This window comes from Heterocephalus glaber, unplaced genomic scaffold, assembly GCF_053883595.1.
Source record: "Heterocephalus glaber isolate CG9 unplaced genomic scaffold, H.glaber_assembly_v1.0 deba00001600, whole genome shotgun sequence".
Classification (NCBI taxonomy): Eukaryota; Metazoa; Chordata; class Mammalia; order Rodentia; family Bathyergidae; genus Heterocephalus; species Heterocephalus glaber.
In genome coordinates, this window is record NW_028258372.1 from 30,556,389 (window position 1) to 30,578,777 (window position 22,389).

Here is a 22,389-nt window from a genome sequence, read left to right on the forward strand (position 1 = left end):
CAGTTTTACTATGTCCTGGATTAACAACCCATTGGACATAGCTAGTATGTCCGTGTCTGTCTGTCTGTCTGTCTGTCTCTCTCAGTTTGCTTGAAATCTTTTGTTTTTCCTGTTTTTGAGGAACAGCCATATTATAGTTGCAATTGGATGTAATTTATTTCTGACAGAACTGTTTTTAAAAAAGAGAAGTTCATACCAGAAGCCATTGAGAGTATAGACAAGAACAGTTTAAATTCAACAAATATGATTAAAATGCCTTTTTTGTGCTATTGCTGGGCTTTTTGTGGGAAAGTAAGAGAAGCTAAAGGAGTACTTTTTGGGAAGGAAGAAAAAAGTGAAGGAAATAGGAATAAACAGATGGTGTTGGGTTCAAAGAATACTGCCTATGTAGTATAACAATATTGTGGAAGCAGTTGAATCACAGATACGGAATTGTTTTTCTTTGGAAGAGATAGGTGGGAGGTTATGATTTGTTACTCTAGAGATCACATGAGAAATTCAGGATTGACATAAAAGTTTTTTTTAAAAGTCACTACCTGAGAACCTAGTTTTGTGTTCTATTTGTCTCATGTCTCTATTTACAATTTTCTCAAAATTAGCATACAAGGGAGGGGAGTAAGAGAATGCCAGGGAATGTGCTCCCTAAGCCATTTTATTGAAGTGTGCTGTCTCGTAAATTTAAGTTAAAGGGGTTGGATTCTAATGTGACTTTTTGTTTTGGTCCTGGGAATCGAACTCAGGACCTTGTGCTTGCAAGGCAGGCACAGTGCCACTGAGCTAAATCCCTGGCCCTCTAATGTGATTTTGAGGAGCATATGTTAAGTAAGAGATTGTGAGCTTTTTCATTTCTTTATATTCTTTTTGTTTGCTCTGCCAAAGTTCATTAGAGATTCAACTGATGGAAATTAATCTGCACTAATCTCATAATATCTCAGATAGCCCTGAGTGTTAATCCATTTAAACTCTTTGTTCTTCTTCCATTTACTTCATTACATTCATATGTCTACATTTCCTACCCACCATTGTGAATATTTTGGTTTTGCTGCAGAAATGTTAAATGTATTTGTATATGGAGTGCTGCCCAATTTTTAGAGGAATATTGTTTAGTATTTGACATGTGCACATGTATTACTGTTTTAGTCTGAATATACATTTGGCAGCATGTGCTTATGTAATAGATGAGGGATTATAGAATCATATGGTTACTTGTCAGGTAGATTTTGGATCATTTGGAAATGAGACTGGATTGTGTAATGTCCTTGAAATATCTTAGTGATAGATTCCATTTTTGAGTGTTTCACATTTTTTCTTTCAAGTATTTATTTAGTATTATTGTGCCACATAAGTCCCTGTGTGAATATAACATTTAAAAGTATTAACACTTTAAACCTCTAAAAATTCCTGACCTTAAGGGATCCATTAGGGAGTATGAAACTAACAATGGACACATGTTTTTCAGTAGATTCAGAAATACAAGTACTGGATAAGCCATAGTCCATTTCTTTTTTATAGCCTGATTAAATCTTTTCCACATATCTCTTTCTTTCTTCCCCCTACTCTAACACATAATCCATACTCACTTTTCCAGTTTTAATTCTAATTCATAGATCTTTTGGGGGTAAATAAATGGCCTATAACTGTATTTTGTTCACTTAAAGAAGCATTGTTTATGTGAGATTGCAAGAGTCAGCCCTTGTGTGTTTTATGTCATATTTTTATGCTTTTTAAAATTCAGTTTTTAACTTGGGTACTAGTTGGAAAACTGTTATACTTACTCTATATTTTTATATGTATGTGCTGATGACTTCCAAATTTGTATCTTTAATTAGACATCTCTTTTTTCTTCTCGGATCTCATATTGACTTTCCTACATTTGGATGTACCATACCACAGGCATCTTAGAACTAATTAAAACTATTTTTTTCCTTGATACTTTCTGTCAGGATCTCTTACTCTACACTTTTTTGCTTCATAAATAAGTAACTCCACCGTCAGCTCTGTTTCTTAGCTCAAATACTTAGGAGTCACCTTTCATTCTTCAAATTTCCTTACACCTGTTTTTTGAGGAACAGCCATGTTATAGTTGCAATTGGATGTAATTTGTTTAGGATAGGACTTTTTAAAAAGAGCAGACTATTGAGAGTGTAAGCAAGAACAGTTAAATTCAGCAAATATGGTCAAAATGCCTTCTATGTGGTAGACTTTTTGAGAGAAACTTAAGAGAAGGTAAAGGAGCACTTTTCTTAATCTGTTAGTAGATTCTGTCAAATTTACCTGTGTCACTACTTACCTATTTCTCTTTATGTCTGTTATATAACTAGTACTGTCATTTCTCTGTGCTAGTACATCTTAAATTGTGGTCTTCGGACCAGTGTTAGTCTAGAACCATTTTTTTCTGGTTCTCAAGAAGACAAAGAAATAGAGGTTAAGTTAGCATCCAAATGCATAATTATCTCTTTAAATAATTCATCCTTACTGCCTTTTTTTTTTCAGCCAGCTTTAAACTGGAATTTTAAAAGAGAAAAACAACAATAACAATTTTAAAAAACCTCATACTATTAAACCATACATAATTTTAGGTACACCCAGACTGTAGACTTGCAGTAGTCCTTACTGAGCTTTCTACCTTTGTACTTGTGCCCCTTGATCCTTTACTTAAACAGTGTTTTTCTTTTACAGTAGGTGTGACATGAAAATGAAATCATGTCATTTTCTGGCATAAAAGTTACAAGACTTTCCAATTACATTTAAATACAGACTTATGCCTGGTATGGTGGCTGGCTGCTATAATTTTAGCTACTCAGGCAAGACAAAATGCTCACTTAAGACCAGAAGTTCAAGACTAACGTAGATAACATAGTGAAATTCTATCTCAAAAGATTTTTTAAAAATACAAACAACATAAAAGTGCCTGTGTGGATCTGTCTATCTAGCCATTCTTTCTTTCATTCCTATGGCTGTACATGTGTCTTTTATTAGTCAGTTTTTCCATCAATGAGATGGAAATAATAAGCTCACAACTTAAGGGAAGAGAGGTTTAATTTGGCTCACAATTTCAGGAGATTCAGTCTATGATCAGCTAGCTAGAGGTAGAAACATCAGTGGTGGAATGGTGTGACAGAGGAAAGCTACATAGTTCATGGCAGCTGGGAAGCAGAGCAGGAGAACAATGCCAGAGTGAAAGGGGTAAGGGACCAGATACAGACCCCAAGCTCATGCCTTCAAGATCCATCTAGGTATACCCACATGTGTGCTTCACTAATCCCCTAGGCAGTTCCCAAGTCGATCAAGTTGACAATTCATCTTAACTGCCACACTCTACTCCTTGTCAACTTGATGCCCAAATACATCTTGTTAAACCATACCAATCTCCAAATAATCTCCAAGGTTATAATTCTGCCTAACATGATACAGCATCCCATGCACAACCTAAACACAATAATGCATTCTCCAGAATCTCAGCAATCTCAGTAGTGCTAAAAAGTCCAAGTCCAAGTCTCCCCAGACTCAAAGCAAACTCTTAGCAATGTCTCTGGTAAAAACCAAAGACAAATTACATAATCCCAAGTTACAGTGGTACAGGGTTACAATGGCTCATTACCATTCCAAAGTGGGGTAATTTGGGGGTAGAAGAAAATGGGACCAAAGCAGGGGAAACATTTAAGTCATGTAGTTCCATGTCTAGTATTGGGGATACACAGTGATGAGATGTGAGTTCCAGAGAGCTTGGGCAGCCCCATCCCTGTTGCCTTGCTGATTACAGCCCACACAACTTCTCTCTTGTGCTGATTCTGTTGTGAGCCTGCAGCTTTCCTCAGCAGACATTCCATGTTGCTGGTATCCCCAACTTCCTGCAGTCTGTACTGCACCATTGGCTTTATTCCTACAGTTTCATGCATTGCCCTCTAAGGGGCTCCATCCCTGGCTTCCCAGCCCTTCCTTTGAAATCTGGGTGGAAGCCTTCGTGACCCCACAACTCTTGGATTCTGCATGCTGGTAAAACCAGCATCACAGAGATGATAGCAAGGTCTGCTGCCAGCTTGAGCAGTGGCCAGGCCCTGTTGGGTCATGGTTATAGCAGCCTCTGAGTTCCTGGGTGCCTGAGCAAGATAAAATAAATCCCAGGGAACCAGTTTCCTAGGCAACCCTTCTCGAGCAGGAGGAGTCTAGCAACTCTCTTCCCAAATGAAATGTCTATGTTTTTGTACCATTGACCCTGCAGTGAGTGGGTGGGTACTTGCTGATTCTGAGATACCCTGAAATCATCTTTCTTGTCCCAGTTCAAACTACTGTACTTGCCAGTTCAAAGTACTGTACTTCATGTCTTTTTAATCATTCTAATCTCTTCGGTAGCCACACCTCCTTGGTTCCTACTTTACATGTGGTTCTTTCTATGTCAAAATTTAAGATTTTTCAAAATTTTCTGCTCTGCTTTTTTGACCACAATTCTAAATCTGTCTAAAAGCAGCCAGTGATACCCATGTCATAGCCTGAATGTTGAGTTACCTTGAAATTTCATCCAATAGATTATTTAGTCCACTGCCTTTAATTTTAGTCTTCTGAAATGTCTCAGGACATGGGGAAAATGTAGATAAATTTTTTTCCCAGAATGTAATACACTTGGCCTTTAGTGCACCTGCCAACAAAGACCTAGATCTTAACTGAAATCTCATGAGCCTGTCTGCTCTTTACTGACCATTTACCTGTCATCATTTTGGTCTCCTGAGCTCTGGTCAGAATGACCTATCAGGCTCTGTTTACATCATTCGAAGGCCTCTTTAGCCTATGTCTCTAAATCTTTTCTATTACCTCCTGTAAATCAGTTCCAAAGGCTTCAAAAACATCATGATCGGGTACAGTCACAGCAGTGGCCCCACTTCTCTGGTACCAGTTTTCTATATTAGCTTTACAGTCACTGAGACATAATACCCAACACTCACATATTAAAGGAAGAAAGGTTTAATTTGGTTCACATTAGGGGATTCAGTCTCTGATTGCCTGTTTCCAAGGTAGAATTTCATTTCACAAGGATATGGCTGAACAGAGATGCTTAGTTCTTAGCATTTGGGAAGCAGAGCATGGGGACATTGCCAGAGGAAAGGGTAAGGGGTAGATATGGACCCCAAGGTTACTCCTCCATGATCCACCCAAACAATCCCAAAAGTGTGCTCTACTAACCCCTTATGCGGCTCTAAACCAGTCAAGTTGACAGTCTGCTTAACCCATCACACCTATCAGTTCCATAAGCATGGCAGTTTCTTCTTGCCTTTGGTATTTGCAAGCGTTCCTCTGGACAGTTCACCTGCTTGTTCTTTGCAAGTTGGCTCCTTGCATCCTTCAAATTTCAGCTTAAATGTCACTTTCTTTGAGATACTTTGTAAACATTCTTTCTGAAAGATACTTGTCTACCAATAACATACTCCTTTTCTTCCTTAATATGTTTCTTTTGTGTTCATATTTGTTTGTGTATTTTGATCTTGCGCCTCTACTACATTGAAAACTTTTGGAGGGCAAGACTTCTGTTTTATTGGCCATTTAATAATGTAGTAGAGCACCTCATACATAGACTCTAAATTTTTAAATTTAATTTAATTTTTGTGTGTGTGTGCAAGGGAACAAACCCAGGACCTTAAGTGTTCTAGGCAAGCATACTAGCAACTGAGCTACATTGCTAGCACTGAATAGATATTCTCAAAGGAATTTTTAATATAACCATTTGAAATAAAACAAAACCACATGATATTTTTTCTTAGGATTTTTACTTGGCTCACAAATTGACAGTGATTGCATTTGCTTAAGTAGTGGAGGAAAAGCAGCAGCATTTAGTATCAGTTGTAGTTCTGGGGTTCAGCAAATACCAACTAGGAACTGGCTAAGAAGTGAGGATGCATTATTATTTTTAAAGTTCTCACAACAGTATCAGGATGTAGAAACTGCTACCTCTGTTTTATAGTAACTGTTTCCTAAAAACAGTTTTATAGGAAACTGAGGCTTAGCAAAGATAATATCAGAATAATTTGCCTAGGCCAGTGGTGGCAAACCTATGGCACACATCCTTTCAGTGGGCTATTTGTATCATTGAAAGCTCTAAAAAGGTTGGCCATCACTAGCCTGGGCAGTGGCAAATGGGGATATGATTTTAAATCAGCTGAGTAAGACTTGTGCCATTGATCACTCTGCCATACAGACATATTATTATTCTCCCACCCCTCACTTTGTTCTTTTAACAGACTTATCAGCCTGTCTTGGTCATTACACAGTAGAGAACTTACTAATATTCTTTTGTAGTTTTTACTAAACTTTAGACTTTTAGTATGTATGAGCTTTTATATTTTGCCTGTCTTACACTCAATCTTCTGAGCTTTATTTTCATAAATATTTTTCTAAATCCTTGAATCTATTTGTCACTTCCTTTAACAAAAAGGAAGGGAAAGAGGGAGGGAGGGAGAGGAAGAGGAAAGACCCCTGTAACTGAAATGGCATTGGAATTCCTTCCTTCTTTACTCTATTCCATCCTTGTGTCATTTCTTTTCAGTCCCTTTAGTCACACTCATAGCAACTTATGTTTCCTGTTATTCATGTTTTCTATTCATCAGTCCTTCAACAAATACCAAATATTTACTGACAATGTAGTATAGATGACACTATCTAATCAGACTTTTTTGTGTCTTGTATTTCTAAAAATGATTTTATGAAAAATTTTTTCCTTCAGTAAGAAGAAAGATGGGAAGACAATAACTTGTAGTTGTGTGGCTGCAAAGATCATACTACTGAACTTTATAATCTTGTATAACAATGAAATAGCCATAAAGAACAGTGAGAAGCAGTTTGCTACTTTTAAAATGGAACGTATTTCAGAAATGTTTGTGTTTTCTGATTCCTTTTAAAGGTGGTATCTGTTTCTAAGAACTGACAGTTGAATAAGAAGTTTTTGCCCTACTGCCCACCAATCATGTATTTAGTTTAACATACATACTTGGGGTATATATACACAGTACATATACAGTGGTTTCTGAATTGTTAAAACATTCCCATGTGTAACAACTGTGTCAGCAGTGCTAAGGTACTGTTCCTTTTATCGTTTACCTCGCAGATTCCATTCATTTCCAATTTTACTTATGTTAGCACCTTATTCTCCCTATCTTTTTCAGTAAGGTTGTTTTATACAACTGCAGTACATTTAGATTCTCTTGTCACATTTTGCAGTCCATGATAAGATCTCTCTAACTACCTACATGATTTTTTAGAAATTTATATATATATAAGTGTTTAATGTTTGTGCTGAAAAGTTCCATGGTCTTGACAAGTGCCTACAGTTTTTTTTGTTTTTGGTACCAGGGATCGAACTCAGGAGCTTGCGCTTGCCAGGCAGGCACAGTGCCACTGGGCTAAAACCACCCCTACTATATTGTCTTGTATTCTCCATTACAGTGTCATGCAGGATGAATCAGAATTTTAAATCTTAGAAATTTTTATTTTTGTGATTTCACTAAGCTGAAACATAGCATGTGGCACATAGAAAAATTTGGTAAAATTTTATCATATGGATAAATATTGGAAATGGAATATAATAGCAGTTTTTCCTAAATATTCATCATGAATTATTACTGTCAATATGTAAGTAGGTATTTCAGTGCATTATAAAGCCTGTTACATATATAAACAGTAAAAAGATGAATATTTGTTTAACACAGCCACAATTACCACTAGTAGGTCATTTCTAGGTAATATAGACATTCATATATATTTGCCTCATTGCTTTTTTTTTTGGTATATCTTTTTATTGGTACATTTTAGATGTGCAGTATAATGACATTCATCATTGGAGATATCTCCAACTTTGCATACTCTCTTGGTTCTTATGTTTTAGCCCTTCCCCTGCCCTCCCTTCAATCCCTCCATCCCTATTTACAAAGACTTTTGTTTCCTTTTTTTCATTTTCTCATATTAATTCCATTCCCTTCTTTCTTTTCCCCTAGCCCTCCCACCTCCGCTTCCCCTTTGCCCCTTTTCTCCCTGTTTCACATTATCTATTATACCTTTTAGTCCTTATTTACACTTTCACTTTCTCACACTAGAGAAACTATTCAGTATTTACACGTGTGTCCTATTTATTTCACTTTAAGAGTATCACCTCAATGTGGATCCATTTAGCAATAAATGTCTCTAGTTTCTCATTTTTTATGGCTGAGTAGTACTCCATTTTATTTTTTAAAAACCCCACATTTTCTTTATTCAGTCTCCAGTTGATGGTCCTTTGGGCTGTTTCCAAGTTTTAGCTATTAAAAACTGTGCTGCTACGAACATGGGCACACATATATCACTGTGGTATGATTCTTTTAATTCTTTGGGGAAGATCCCCAGCAGTGGAATAGCTGGGTCAAATGGGACTTGCAGTCCCAGTTCTTTGAGGTATCTCCATCCTGATTTCCACAGTGCTTGCACCAGTCTACACTCCCACCAGCAGTGGAGCAGTGTTCCTCTTTCCCCACAGCTCCACCAGCATTTGTTATTGGTTGATTTCATGATAGCAGCCATTCTTTCTGGTGTGAGGTGGAATCTCAGCATTGTTTTCATTTGCATCTCTCAAATGACCAGTGATGTTGAACATTTTTTCATATGTTTATTTGCCATTTCTACTTCTTTGTGTGAGAAATGTCTGTTCATTTCAGATGCCCATTTTTGTATTGGGTCTTTAAATTTGGGAGGTCTGACTTTTTAAAAATTCTTTACAGATTCGAGATAGTAGACCTTTGTCTGAGGGACCACTGGTGAAAATTTTTTCCCACATTGTGGATTGTCTCTTCACACTGCTGGTGGTTTCTCTTGCTGTGCAGAAGCTTTTTAATAAGAAGAGATCCCACTTGTTGATTGTTTGTGCTAGTTCACGGGCATCTGAGGTTTTGTTCATAAAATCTTTTCCTACACCGATGTGTTCAAGAGTTCTACCTAACCTCTGTTCCAACTGGTTCAGTGTTTCTATTTTAATATTTAGATCTTTAATGCATTTTGATTTTAGTTTAGTGCATGGTGGGAGATATAGGTCTAGTTTTAGACTTTGGCAGTTGAAACCAAATTTCTCCAGCACCATTTATTAAAGAGGCTATCTTTCTTCCAGAGAGGCTGTTTGGCTCCTTTGTCATAGATGAGGTGGCTAAGTATGTCTGGAGTTGTTTCTGCATCTTCTAATCTGTTCCACTGGTCCTCAGGTCTGTTTCTTTGCCAGTACCATGCTGTTTTTATCACAGTATCTTTCTAGTCTAGTTTCAAGTTGGGGATTGTGATACCCCCTGCCATGTCTCTCTTACCTAGAATTGCTTTTGCTATTTTGGGTCTCTTCTTGTTTCAAATGAATTTTTGGATTGTTTTCTTAAGGTCCATGAAGTATGGTGCTGGGATCTCAATTGGAATTGCATTAAATCTATATAGCAGTTTTGGAAGTATGGCCATTTTCACTACATTAATCCTTCCTACCCAGGAGCAGGGGATGTCTGTCCATTTTCTGATATCATCTTCAATCTCTCTTTTCAGAGTGCCATAGTTTTCAGAGAAGAGGTCTTTGATTTCTTTCGTTAGGTTGATTCATAGATATTTCAGTTTTTTGGATGCTATTGTGCAAGGAATTGTTCGCCCTATTTCTCTCTCAGTAAGTCTGTTGTTCCTGTAGAGGAAAGCTATTGATTTTTGTCTGTTGACCTTGTATCCAGCTACTTGACTGAATTTGGTTATTAAGTCTAGAAGACTTTTGGTGACATTCTTCGGGTCTTCTATACAGAGTATCATGACATCTGCAAATAATGACAATTTGACTTCTTCATTTCCTATCTTTATTCCTTTTATTTCTTTCTCTTGTCTAATTGCCATGGCTAATGTTTCCAGAACTATATTGAACAAGAGTGGTGATAGTGGCCATCCTTGTCTTGTTCCTGATTTTAGTGTGAAGGATTTCAGTTTTTGACCATTTAGTATGATATTGGCTTTTGGTTTTTCATAGATGGGTTTTATCAGATTGAGGTAGAGACCGTCTATTCCAATTTTTTGTAGGGCTTTTTTTTTTTCCATCATAAATGCATGTTGGATTTTGTCAAATGCTTTTTCTGCATCTATGGAGATAATCATACGGTATTTGTCCTTGGCTCTATTGATATAGTGTATTACATTGATTGATTTGCATATGTTGAACCATCCCTGCATCCCTGGGATGAATCCCACTTGATCAGGGTGTATGATCTTCTTGATGATCTTCTGCATTGTATTTGCCAGTATCTTATTAAGGATTTTTGCATCTATGTTCATTAGTGAGATTGGCCTACAGTTGTCTTTTTCAGTTGGGTCTTTCTCTGCTTTGGATATCAAGGTGATGCTTGCTTCCAGGAATGATTTCGGGAGTATTGTTTTCCTTTCAATTTCATTGAAGAGTTTAAGCAGTAATGGCAGTAGTTCCTCTCTAAATATCTTGTAGAATTCAGCAATGAAGCCATCAGGACCCGGGCTTTTGTTGGTTGATAAGTCTTAATTACGTTTTCAATTTCTTTGATTGATATTGGGTTGTTTAGAATTTGTAGATCTTCTTCATTCATCTTTGGTAATTCACACATGTCTAGGAATCTGTCCATTTCTTCTTTGTTTTCCATCTTATTGGCATATAGGTTCTGGAAGTAGGTCTTGATGATCCTCTGAATTTCTGCTGGGTCTGTTGTAATTAATTTCACCATTATCATTTCTAATTGCATGGATTTGGGCCTTTTCTTTCCTTTTTCTTATGAGGTTGGCTAAGGGTTTGTCAATTTTGTTGATTCTTTCAAAGAACCAACTCTTGGCTTCATTGATTTTGTGTATCGTTCTCTTAGTCTCCATTGCATTGATTTCTCCTCTGATCTTTATAATTTCCTCCCTTGTATGAGCTTTGAGTTTGTCCTGCTCTTCTCTTTCTAGAAGCTTGAGGTTCAGCATCAGGTTGTTTAATTGGGCTCGTTCTGTTTTCCTAATATGCATATTCACTGCTATGAATTTCCCTCCTAAGACTGCTTTCATTGTGTCCCATAGATTCCCATATGTTGTGTTGTCATTGTCATTTATTTGAAGAAATGGTCTGATTTCTTTAATTTCCTCTGTGACCCATTGGTGATTCAGAAGTGTGCTGTCCAATTTCCATGTGTTTATGAAATTCTTGCAATTTCTTTTGTTATTCATCTCCAATTTCATCACACTATGGTCTGATAATATACAGGGGATAACTTCAATTCCTTTGCACTTAACTCAATATGTTCTATGAGCAAATATGTAGTCTATTTTGGAGCGTGACCCGTGTGGAGCTGAAAAGAATGTGTATTCTGGTTTTGTGGGGTGGAAGAATCTGTAAACATCTGTTAAGTTCATTTGTTCAAGAGTTTGAGTTCTAGTATTTCGTTGCTTGTTTTCTGTCTAGTTGATCTATTTGTGACAATGGGGTTTTGAGGTCCCCTACTACTGTTGTATTAGTTGCCTCATTGCTTTTAATACTCTTCCTCTCCTAATGAAGAAAGTGTTTAGAGAGAAAAGATATAAGAACTATTTTAGATCTTAATTCCCAGTGACCCTTTTTTCCAAAATAACTCATTGTGCCCTCCTGCCTCTTCCAATAGTGTTATGTACTTTTATAGTACTGTTTTTATATTTGTGGCAGAATAATCAGTTTATTATGAAATTACTTTTTTTCTTTGCCAGATCTAAACATCTGTTAACATAGATAGTACATGGCAATGTGTATATACCCACTTTTCTTGTGACTACAGATAGCTAAGTAATGTTACGGCATTTTAATATTTTTATCAAGCAAAGAAATAAATTTATTTGAGATATATGTTTTTTATTGTATAATAGATACATATGAATATACTTAATATTTAGGCATTTTTATAAGTTTGAAAACAGGAAAATAGTTTTTATGACTCTTGTGATTTTTTTTTTTTTCCTTACAGTTTCTCAAGCAAGACCTCCCCCAAATCAGAAGAAAGGTGAGGTTGAGCAAATAATTTTAAACTTACCTTGAAAAGTAAATGTGGAAAAACTTAGCAAAACCAGGGCTAGCATTATGCCTGTGTATCAGATGTAGGTGCTTGGTATCCATTCTGATTAGTCAGTACTTAAGCAATATTGATTATTAAAATTTTTTATTGTTATTACTGGCTTTAAAATAGTTTTTAAGCTCAGAAGAATCAGTTATAAATTTTTGAACCGCTAATATTCAGTAGAGTAAGTATAATTCCTTTTAATAATATTTGCTACCTTCAAAACTTTGTTTTTACAGGATCACGCACACCCATTATCATAATTCCTGCAGCTACCACCTCTTTAATAACCATGCTTAATGCAAAAGACCTTCTACAGGATCTGAAGTAAGGAATTTGTTAAACTTTTTAAAATGGGACATTGAGATATTGTTGAAGCAGTACTGATTCAGTATTACTAATTTAGAAGATACAAAATTGTACTTAACAGATAGCTGAAGTATAATTTTTCACAACAGGATATATTTTCTATCTATCTCCTTTAGAGAAAATTACAGGTACTTCTGGCTAAGGTTCTACTGGAAGGATATTACTGTATTAACTTGTAAAATGAATTCTTTTGTTCTGATTTTTAAATTTTTTTTACTAAAGAGCTGGAGTTGTTTAACAACTTGTAAGTTGTAAAACAAATTAAGTTTTTCCCTGTGTGTTAGATGTATGTATGCTCCAGGGAGAGGAGTTGAAAAAGTAGGGGGCATAATTGTTTAACGTCTAACATACACAGCAGTAAAAGTTAAGTTTATACTTTATGATAAAATTAATATGTGAATATTATGAAAATATGAAATATTTTAAAATATTATAAAAATATGAAATTTTTAGTATCTTTCTTTTTCCCCTTCCCCCGTCCCCCTTTCCCCCCTCCTTTTTTTGGAGGGTGGGCCATACTGGAGATTGAAGCCAGGACCTTCCAACTGAGCTACATCCCCAACCCCTTTTTTATTTTGAGACAGTCTTGGCTGTGTTACCCAGGCAGGTCTCAAACCTGCCACCCTCATGCGTCAGCCTCGGAATTGCTGGGATTAAAGGCATGTCCCACTGCCCTCACCTCCCATTTCCTTTGTAAATCAGTATGGTTGAATTTGTATTCTATTTGTTCTAATTAATGTGCATAGTAATAGGTACAAAATAATCTCTCCCTTCCTGGAACAGCTCCACATTTAAAATTTAAGTAGCTTCTGTGTTTTCCAGCAGCATTTCTCTTTATATTAACTATTATGAGAAGGCATATGACTTTTAAAGATCACACAGTTTTTTTAGTCTTTATACTACTTCTTGGATTGGGTATGATACATAGAAGAAAAATGAGTACCGATAAAATAGTTTTAAATAATCTTAATGTATATACATTAGCAAGATTTAAAGGGAGCCATGGTTAAGTGATTTTCAGAATGCTGTCAAGTTTATTAGATATAGCATGGTAAACAATGAGTTTTTCTCAGATTTTTTTCTTCTGTCGTACTGTATGTTAAAGTGGATATATGTTTCATATACCATGTTAACCTCTGCTAGGTGATGAAAGGTTTCAACATAGTTCCTTCTCTCAGAATGCTTTTCATCTTATAGAGGGAAAATAAATACATCAAAATATATAATATTTAGAGACACTGTCCAACAATAGTTGGACAGGAGGTTAACTACATTCTGTTATAACATTTTTATGATGCTTGCTACTTTCTTATGGTACTTCTTAAGTCATCAGATTATGCAGTTGCATTATGTGCCTGGTGATTTAATCTGATGTGCCTGGTGATTTAATTTTGATGTTTGTTAGAGTTAGGCTGGCTGCTCACTAATCTTAACATGGCTTTATTTGAAAGGGATGGTCTTGCAGAGTGATTTTGTAATTGTTTTTGATATATGCTCCAAGAATACCTAAAGCCTTAAGTTGATTTTTGAGTTAAATTCTTAACTTGAGAATTTCTGGTCCAGTAGGGTAGTATATATTCAAATTCAGATAAGTCCTGAGTGATACTAGGGTTGGCTTTTGGGCCTGTAGGGGCCTGTTTTTCCTTCTACTAGAGAACCAGATCAGGGTGAATATGCTTCCTTGACTTTTAATTGGAACCCCCCCCCATTCATCTTTTCACTGATAGGAGGCTTTTCTACAATTCTAAATCCATCTTCCTGTGTGCGTTCATAAAAACCAACCCAAACAAATGCATTCCATTTTTCTCCCTGCAATACCAGTATATTGCATTGGTTTTCAGTTTTTCATTTGTAGAAATGATAATATTCTTTTGAATTTAGCTATATATTTTAGATGTTTGTTATATTTTTATGTATTTCTAGGTGTTTGTGTTGAGAAGGTTTTATACTATCAATGATTTTACATTGCATTGTTGAAACTAGAAGTTTATAAGATATTTAATCTATTTTAGATATTGTAATGAGTCTGCCAGATGTACATTAATCTATTAAGACAACAGCAGATTTCTTAATTTATGCTTCTTATATCTGAGCTATACTTGAGGAGAATTAAAAGTACAGAATATTTCAAAAATATTTGCTCACTTAGCTATAAATAGTTTGGTTTTGTTATATGCCAAACATTAGAAATGTTTTAACCTTTAATCAGTCATACTGATAGCATAGTTATGAGATTCAGATTAATTTACTGATCTCATTTGAGGAGGTTGCTGTATATATTGTATTTGTTCATTCAACAACCATCTATAGTGCAGTAACCAAAAAGCTACCAGCTATGAATCTAAATATACTACAAGTCTAGTCTTCCAGGAACTCACATGATAGTGGTGCTAGTTTGTTAGGAGTCATTAATTAAAATTGATAAAACATAAAATTTGTTCTAGCACTTCGTGTAAAAACCAATTTCAATGCCTTATTGTTCATACTACTTATGTCCTTTGATAATTTGCAGACACAAATCACATCTTGAAGATAGGTTTAGAATCAAATTAAACTTCAACAGTTACCAGCTACTAAAAACTTTACCAAGCACCTCTCACAAATTATATGGTATCAGTGAGAACATACATAATTGTACCTTTTCTTTAGCCAAAGAAATAGTTGAAATTTATTATTTCCACAATTTGAGACGTAAAGAATCTAGAATGCATGTAGCTTGACTCTTACTCCTGAATGAAAATATTGAGAGATGAAAGAACCTTAAGGACTTTTTGGCCTTTCATTTTTATTCTGCTAGTTATTTGCAGAGCAGGGAATAACACTTGTCTCCTTCAGATTAAGAAATTGAGGGGTTTCTTCGGTGCTGGGGATTGAACTCAGGACCTTGCTCTTGCAAGGCAGGTGTGGTGTCACTGAGCTAAATCCCTAGCCCTAAGAAATTGAGTTTTATTCTGGCCCTGGCAGTTGTGTGATAACCATCAAGAACAAAATTAACTCTTCTACAAAATTGAAGACTTTAGTTGTTCAGTGCTATAGTAATGATAGTATTTTATAATCTGGAAGGCCCAATGTTGACAGTTTCTTAATAAATATTTTCAGTGGTAACTAGGAAAATACTTCTATTCAGCAACATAATTAATATCTAAAAATATGAATAGTCTGAGTTCTTTCTCAATAGAGTACCAATGATAATTCTGTAGAAAGAAAATAAAAGCAACCTCCCCTCCAAAAAGAAAATCATATTTAAAATAATTTGATTGATTAAAAATGGAAAGCAAAGGAAGTTGTAATACTTGATTTCAGCTTTTTCTGCGTGTTCACATTTAAAATTTCAATTTCAATAGCTTTCACTATAAAATATACGCAACTTACAAATATATATATTTATCTTTAAATTTTTACTACTGTACTTTTGAACGATAATTTTCAATAATGTTTTTTCCATGAACAATATGGAAAGAAAGTATTTTTATAAAAGTTTAGTAGATGTGGATTTTTTGGTTGAATGTTCCACGTAATAAAATTTCTCAACTAATCTACAACTGGGTGAATAAAAAATGTGATTCTGATCCTACACTTGAAATGGATTTGACAATGTAACTGAAACTGTCAAGCTCATGCAAAATGGATTGCATTAACTGTTTTGAAAAAATGTTCAGTGTTTTATGAGCATTCATGTATTTCCTTTTAACCTTCTAATCAATATGTAAACTTTTTTATCTGTCATAATCTGTGAAATAAGATAGGCTTTTATTTTCTGGTGAGATTCTTTTTTTTTGGCACTGGGGATTGAACTCAGGACATTGTGCTTGCGAGGCAGGCATCAGCACCACTGAGCTAAATCCCCAGCCCTCTGGTGAGCTTCTTAAATGATGGTTTCTGGGTCTTCCAGTCTATTTCCAGTCTTTCCAACTAAATTGTGAATTCTCCAGAGATAGGGTTTTTTCTTATTTGTAGTTGCATTGTTTAAAATGGGGTTTGCCTAATAATGGTTATAAAGTAAATTTAAAAAAAAGAGAGAATGGAGGACTCATGTCCTTGAAATTCAACCTTTTGAGATTTTCTGTGTGTAGTTTTTTAACCTGTGATTAATTTAACCATTCATCAGTGCAATTATTTAAATATAGGATGATCAATTGCATATTTTTTTGTTAATTTTTATTAGGTAATGTAACAGGAAACATTAAAATGACAATTTAATCAAATTTAATAATTTTTCTGTGTATGATACATCTTAAAACATTCAACTTTACAATCTGGACAGTAATATCTAGCCTCTCCAAATCTTTATGCATTATTGTCTTTCTTTGCACAACACACTTCACACTGTTTTGTTGGCCTTTTTTCTGTGGGTGGTATAATTTCAGTAAAATGTCTGCCTACTTATTATATTGATGAAGACCTTGATGCTGGACATCCTGGTTGGTGTTTTGCTGTTTTGTATTTTACAATTATTTGGCCTGTTAGACCTAATCTAAGTTGTAAATGACTTTTTGAATCCCCTTGTTTTGAATAAATAACAAACAAGTTTCATGTTGTTTGGTCCAGAAGGTGCATAAATATTTTATAATATTTTTTCTTGCTTTTTGATTACAAAATAGCTTGTTACATATTGGTTAACTCTGTCAACACCACTCATAGAATTATTATAATCATTGATCACTATTGGAATTTTTTGTTTTTTTTCTTTCATGTTATATCATTTTTGTATTATGAACAGTTGACAATAAGGAGACGTCTTTATGGAGAGGCTTTTCCTCTCTGATATGCTAACATTTCTCCCTTTTTCAGTTTTTTCTTTTGCAAATCTTTGGCATTTCTTTCCTATCCCATCTCAGTGTCCCAAACTTGTCCGTTTTGTATTGTAAAAGAATATCACTGAATTCTGGAGAAGTATAAAAAATTATAGGTTTTTTTTTACCAATAAACCACAAATTAGTAAAAGAAAATATCAGGACTTATTATTAGATTTCACTAGAAACAAACATCAAAGGTGAAGACAATCCCCAAAATAAAAAAATATGCAAAAAATAGTCGATACAAAATAAATAAAGAGACATACGAGTGCATCACATACAAAGAAGAAGGAGTGACACCTGCCCACGCAGTGCTTGGGCTAGTCAGTGTATACCAGACACACTGCCCTAGTGGTGAGCTGGGTAGAGTATTAAGTGGTTAAAACACTTTTATTCCTAAATAGCAGTCCGGTCTGTACATGGTACTTGATCTTAGTTCCCATGAAGTTTTGTTACACTTGGTATTACTTTTTTCAAAAATTTAACTATTTTTAGGGCCAGGGATTTAGCTCAGTGGTTCCGCTGCCTGCCTCGCAAACGCAAGGACCCGAGTTCGATCCCCGGTACCAAAAATAAATAAATAAATAAAAATTTAACTATTTTTAGATCAGATGACCGCCCTACCCCCATCCACCCCCTTAAAGGGCATTGAACCCATGGTCTTTGGCTATGTTCCCAACCCTTTGAGACAGGGCCTAGCTAAGTTATCAGGCTGGGCTTGAATTTGCAATCCTCCCAGTTCAGCCTCAGAGTGCTATGATTACAGGAACGCACACTATGTACAGCTACTTCAGGTGATCTTTAGTGCTCCTTATTCATTTTAATGATTTGTGAATTTGGTGTTAATCCAGTTCTCAAAATTTTAAGTAATTGATGGCTGTTCATATTTTTTATAAGTATATTTGACTGCAAAACATTCATAGTAAGTTTGTGAAATGTTAACAAAGAAATTCTACCTTCAATTCTTCATTCTCCAGAACTTTGCAGTGTTCCTCTTAATATATTACAAACCTGAATTTATAGTTCAAAGAAATCACAAAGTAAGTTTTAGTGTCTTTCTCTTTACTACTGAGAAGCCAAACATAAAAATAGACCACATTTTCAGGATAGATTCTGCCTAATTTTTCTTCCAAGTTTAAAACACTCCCTTCATTGTTTAACACCTCATTGCAACTGACATCTCCCCTACTGTTTGAGTCAGCTGGAGGCTTTACTGTGTAATTAATGCATAATTGAAACCTCCTCCACACAATTATAGCACTGGCTGTAACCCATAGTTCAAGTTGGCATAGATTTTGTTTGGTTTTATGTAAAATTGAGGATTCTTAAATTTTCTAAGATTTCAGTAAGTGAATGAAACAAAAAATAAAACTCCACTTAACCTTTAACATCCTAAATAATAGTCATATTATAGAAATATTTAAAAATACATTTTACTGTTATAAATAAGATCTTTGGAAAAGTTTCATGGGGCTGTCAGGTTATTTAAAATAAACTGATTAGATGAAATGTATGGTTCCGGCCTTGATGGCAGTTTCACAGGACCAAGTTCCAAAAAGGAGAGCGTGCTCACAGAGAATGTTCAGAAGGTACACTTTGGGTTCCCTGGTGTTCCCCAAATACTGTTCTGTACATGCCTGTGAGGAAATTATAGTACATGAATCTTGGGAAATAACCACTGGGAAAAAAAACAAAGTGATTCTTGGAGTTTACACTTACTGAGAACAGTTCTTCCCAACAGCCACTTCGGAAAACAGAATTTTCCCTCATCATATTGAAGATAATTTTGCACTATCTTTTCTAACTTCGTTGATAGTAAGTCAGCAGTTAGTAGTCTATGAAGAAAATCTGTTCTGTGTGGTTATTTTATTTTTATTTTATTATTATTATTATTATTATTATTATTATTATTATTATTATTATTGAGATAGGGCCTCTACATAGTACAGACTGGCCCTGAACTGACTGTGTAGCCCATGCTGGCCTCAGACTCATGGTGATCCTTCTGCTTCAGCCTGTCAAGTGCTGAGATTACAGGCGTGCACTATCACGCCTGGTTATGTGTGGTTATTTTAAAGATTATTTAAACTATATCTGCTGTACTTAGATGTGGACTTTTTTTTATATCTCCCACTTGAGATTTGTTAGAATTAAATCTGTAGATTGTTGGTTTTCATCAGTTTCTGAAAAGATTGGCCCTTGTCTCTTTAATTATTTTTGAACAGTTTTCCGGTGGAAATTCTTTGAGCTTCAGGTGAACATGGGAGTCAGTACTCCAGAGATTTGCTAGAGAAGCACCTGGGAGCATTACCAATCTTGTATCACTTTAAATTCTCACTTTGAGCTTTCTTGCTACAAATCCAGTTTTGAGACACTTGATTTTTCTTTTCAATTGCTAATGCAGGGATTAAGGTTGGGGGTAGGATGGAAAGAGAATGGTGAGTGGATTTATTTCTGGTTTACCATTGCATTGATTGAACTTAGGCCTTGAGAGCCCCAATTTATAAGGAAAAGCACTCTTTTTATAGATCCCCTACATTGAGCAGAATTTATGCTTTGTAATATTAGAAACCCAGTAATATGTGAAAAACAACGCTCAGATTTAATTGGTTTGCAAGTGGCTTCCATGGTTAGAAATTAAGTTTCATTTTATGTCTTTGAGTTCTTCTTTACTCAGTCTTTGTCTAGACATCTTTATTCCTTGTAGCCCTCTCAGACATGCTTTTACGAATTTTAAAAATACTTTATTAATAGTTTTAATTCTTTTCCTTTGGAAGTATTGGCTCAGTCATTTAAGGAGTCTGTCATATTATACCAGAAACAATAAAATACATAGTTTTAAAAGTCATAGTTTCTTAATGTTGACTCATGGCAGTGCTCCTTAACCCTTGTTCAAAATGTGTATAGAAATACAATGGTCATAATTACTGAATGAAAGTCAGAATTCTTACAAATTTTAAATACACAGTTTTATCTAAATCTTTTCAGAATGATGTTTCACTTCAAGCAGTATTTGAGCATATGCTAAATGCAGAGCAGCAAACTAGTTGATATGAGTGCCATATCTGAGTGACTCGATCTGCCTTTAAAAAACCCGAAGTCTAGTAGGGAGGTGACAGGTTATGTAAATTACTGTAATAATAAGCTGTTAGAAAATTGTACATTACTTTGAGAAGGAAGATAAATTCATAGTGAAATAAATATAATTTATTTAGAATAGATGATTAAATACATCTCTAGAGATATATTTAAAGTTTGGTAAGTTAGAAAACCAAAGTTATCTCATTCTTATTTAAATGTCAGATGCATTGTTCCTCTGGGATGCCATCTTATAAACTTGACAACAATAGAATATTTTGTCAGTGAACCAGAACTGATTTGTTTGAACTTGTACAAGGAGAGCCATAGAAATAAAATGCTATTATGTACTATTTTAAGACTTAAATTTGTTTAGAATTTGATAGGCTTAATTTCTGCCCTATTTTGTTTAGCTCCCTATATTCTTTTCCATCTGGCCGTTGCTGTTAGTAGGCTGATGCTTCTAAGCTGAGGGCAGAGTTTTAAGTGGAACAGCATAATACATTGATAATTGACCTATTGTGACTAAACCAATAGTGCTGTAACATGTAGCACTTTGGTCACATCCTTTGTACAGTTGGCTAGAGCTTTATGTACTTTATTGATTCCAAGATAGAAATGTATTTTTCATGATTTAATTTCCCTGAAATTGGAATGCCTTGCAAATAATGACAATCTTAGTGTTGCTGAGACTAGGTGGCAGTCCTGCCATGGGTTTTCATAGTTTCAGAAATGTTCTCATTATATATTTCTAGCAAAAGATTTGTATCTAGAATATGTTAGATATTCCTGTATATCAGTATTAAAAAGACAGTCCAATTAAAAGTGCGGAAGAATTTAGATACATCACAAAAGAAAATGCACAAATGGCCAATAAACATATGAAGAGATATTATTTTGCACTCATCAAAAAGGCTAAAATTAAAAAGATTATAGAGCTCTCATGCATTTTTAGTGGAAGTATAAAATGATACAGTTACTTTAGAAGACTTTTTGGCAGTTTTATAAAGTTAAACATACCCATGACGCACTAGTTCCACTCAAAGATGTTTATATAACAGAAATGAAAGCATATATTCATAAAACCACTTATATAAGACTATATTAGCTTTATTTACAATAATTCATATTTAGGAACTATTTTATTATAAACTATTATAAACTTTTATTTACAATAATTCATATTTAGGAACATATTTTATTATAAACTATTTGTACCCCTTGCCCCCAAATTTGTATGTTGAAACCTGATCACCAGTATGATGGCTTTACAAAGTGGGTAGGTCATGAGAACTCTGTCCTCATAAATGAGATTTGTTCCCTTATGAAAGAGACCTCAGAGAGTTCCCTTGCCCTTTGTCACTAGAGGGCACAGTAGAAAACTGTCTGGCTGAACTACTGAGTAGGCCGTCACTAGACTGCCAATGTGCCAGCATCTTGATCTTGGACTTTTATCTAAGCTGCCCAGTATGGTATTTTTGTTACAGCATCCCAAATAGACTGAGATGCTGTAATATTATATTCACTGGCAGGAGAATGAATAAACAAATTGCATTTATATTCTTACAGTAGAATTCTACTCAGCAATAAAAGAGAATGAACTGTTGATATGCTCCCAGTGTAGGTGAATACCAGAAACTTCAAATTGATTGAAAGAACCCATGTGCAAAGAAATATGTATCTATGTGATTTTATGTACTCAAATTCCCAGGATAGGCAAAAGTAATACATGATGACAGGAAGCAGAATAGTGCTTGCCTTTTTGGGGGAAGAGTGATAAGGATTGACTGATTTAAAAGGTTCAGAAATACACTGAAATGAAACAGTGGAACATACATTTGATGTTTGTGAATTCCTCCTTGTCAGAGGAATGAGCTCAATTCTGTGTGTCTTTGTAAAACAACAACTGGGCCAGGGATTTAGCTGAGTGGATTCGCCGCCTGCTGCACAAACGCAAGGACCCGAGTTCGATCCCCAGTAGAAAAACAACAACAAAAATAAAACAACTAAGTACTTTATGGGACCTAAGAAAGGAAAATACCAATGGACAAGCTTTGGTTAATTTGAAAACTGTGTGAGTGACTTTGACCTTTATG

General features: G+C 35.0%; 1 protein-coding gene across 1 annotated transcript in view; it reads left to right on the plus strand.

Annotated features, from left to right (window-relative positions):
- Positions 1 to 22,389, plus strand: part of Cdc73 (cell division cycle 73) — a 160,436-nt gene that overhangs the window by 121,674 nt on the left and 16,373 nt on the right. The window contains exons 12-13 of the mRNA XM_004862760.4: positions 11,961 to 11,996; positions 12,290 to 12,377. Of these exons, the coding sequence (XP_004862817.1) occupies positions 11,961 to 11,996; positions 12,290 to 12,377 (124 nt within the window). The remainder of the gene's footprint in view (positions 1 to 11,960; positions 11,997 to 12,289; positions 12,378 to 22,389) is intronic.